This window comes from Nansenia antarctica (assembly GCF_963989245.1).
Source record: "Nansenia antarctica genome assembly, chromosome: 18".
Lineage (NCBI taxonomy): Eukaryota > Metazoa > Chordata > Actinopteri > Argentiniformes > Microstomatidae > Nansenia > Nansenia antarctica.
Window position 1 is genome coordinate 3,747,640 of NC_137691.1, and position 2,500 is coordinate 3,750,139.

Here is a 2,500-nt window from a genome sequence, read left to right on the forward strand (position 1 = left end):
AGAGGGGGTGGGAGAGAGAGAGAGAGAGGCAGAGAGCATGATAGTTAGAGGGAGAGAGAGTGGGAGAGAGTACGAGAGAGAGAGGGAGAGGGGCAGAGCATGAGAGAGAGAAAGAGAGAGAGCGCATGAGTGAGAGGGGGGGAGAGAGAGCATAAGAGAGAGAGCGAGGGAGAGAGAGAGCATGAGAGAGAGAGGGAGCGAGAGAGAGAGGGAGGGAGTGAGAGGGGGGTGAGAGAGAGAGGGAGAGAGCATGAGAGAGAGAGACAGAGAGCATGAGAGAGAGCATGAGAGAGAGAGGGAGCAAGAGAGAGAGGGAGTGAGAGAGAGAGAGAGAGAGGGAGGGAGTGAGAGGGGGGGTGAGAGAGAGAGACAGAGAGCATGAGAGAGAGAGAGGGAGTGGCGGAGGGAGTGAGAGAGGGAGTGGTGGAGGGAGTGTGAGAGAGGGAGGGGGAGGTGGGGGGTGAGAGAGGCTCTTTCATGGTAGCTCTTTCACCCCCCCCTCCCTCCCGCTGCCTCTCCTGCTCCCAGGTGGCTGTGTGGTTCATAGCTTGCGCCGGACATCCCATAATACACACGTTTGATGCTGACTGGTTGTTGCGGTTGTTTAAACCTCGGTAAAGCAAAGCCCCGTGGTCTTCCACACACACAGTAAACCAAAAGCCCCATGGATGGTCCGTGCGTTAGGGACCCCATCAGAGAGAGAGAGAGCGCCTCCCCATTCCCCCAATGACTTAATTAGCGCTCTCTTGATTCCCCACATTAGTTTACTGTAACAACTTTTCATCCCGAACAGTAATCAGCTTGCCCAGAAGAATAGAAAACACAAAGGCGAGACTATTTGAAGTTTTTTTTTCTTTGTGTTTTCTTCTCTCTCTCTCTCTCTCTCTCTCTCTCTCTCTCTCTCTCTCTCTCTCTCTCTCTCTCTCTCTCTCTCTCTCTCTCTCTCTCTGGTTTGGGGTAACATAACAATAGACAGCTCACTTGTATGGCCTCTAATAGTGTTAAATAAGGCTTCGACTTCTTTGGCATTTTTCTGCCAACCGTGTGTGTACCAACTACCAACCAAAGAGTGTGAAGTACTCTTTTATTAACTAGGCCCTCTCTCTCCCTAGACCATAGAGTTTTTTTTTATTTATTTTTTTATCATTTTTGAAATTATTAAAAGGGTTTAAAGTTTTTGTGAAAATGGCCAAAAAACCGTTGTTGTTGCTTCATGTTTTAATAATCATGTTACCATTAGGCTATTTAAATTAAATTCGTTAAATTATTCATAAGAGAACATTAAGCACCGACCACAATTGACGTTTTTTTCTTTTTTTTCTTTCTTTCTTTCTGATAAAAGGTTTATTGTTAATGTGAATAATTTCAAGAGCTTTTATTCCCATCTATCTCCTATCGAAACCGAGTCTATTGAAATGAGTCTTTACGATGCATTAACACTGCTTTATTATTAGTAGGCCTGTGCATATAAAGACAGACAATGTATATTAATAGCCGTAAAGGTTGGTCTAAAGAAATGCCATGTTGCAGAGTACAGGTTTTAATTCCTGCAGATACATCTTCTAACGGGCCTGCTCTGCAGAAACACCCTAGGGCTCTCACTGTTATTCTAGCTTTGTAGTTATTGATAACACACTTGCTTTTCTATGAAAGATGAGCGCGCCTCCTCAGATATAAATTGCTCACCTTTTTCTGAAACCGTGCTGCTACGCATCTTTGGGTTCAAATCTAAAAGGTCCTTCCTTGTATAAATTCAAATGAATCAGTATGAAATTAATAATAATGCCATCGATGCAGTGATGGAGATATACCTACTCCGTTCGTTTTAGTTCTGGATTTTTTTTCCTTTCCATTCAATTAGTTACAGCAGCTAAAAAAAATCGACTAATTTACACAGATGTACACATGACACACAAGGTTCATTCTCATCAGTTTAGGCGTATACCCCAAATAAATTATTTTATATTATTATTATTATATAAGGTTCTGATTCTAATCCATGCCAAGCCTATAGCCATCACCACAATATTCCAGTTGGCTCAGAGGTTCTGTGACATGCAATAGTCCTACCTCCATAGAACATTATTATGTTTTCACAGAATTAATTGAATATGTGTAGGCTAATGCGCTGGGCATTTTGTAGAATTGTATTATATTGATACAAATTGTAGGCCTTCAGCATGAGAGGAAAAAGACGCCCAATTCTTATCTCGGAATTTGTTTTAATCTTCGTAAAAAAAAAGGCTATTATATTATACAGGCCTACAGTCGCTCAATGAAAGAGCCACTGCTATTACTGTGTGTTTTGTAAATGGTACGATTGCGCCCTCTAGTGGCTGACATTAAATTCACACGGTAGTTCCCAGGTGCAGCTCGTAAATGGTAATGGACTGCACTTATATAGCGCCTTATTCCAAAGCACTTTACAACGGCCTCTCATTCACCCATTCACACACACATTCACACACCAACGGCAGCAAGCTACCATGCAAGGCGCCGG

General features: G+C 43.0%; 1 protein-coding gene across 1 annotated transcript in view; it reads right to left on the bottom strand.

Moving 5' to 3' along the window:
• foxp4 (forkhead box P4) overlaps positions 1–1,714 on the bottom strand; it is a gene marked incomplete at both ends in the record, with an annotated part of 76,401 nt that extends 74,687 nt beyond the window's left edge. The window contains 1 exon segment of the mRNA XM_080548502.1: positions 1,687–1,714. Coding sequence (XP_080404628.1) covers positions 1,687–1,714 — 28 coding nt within the window.
• Between the last annotated feature and the right edge of the window lie 786 nt (positions 1,715–2,500).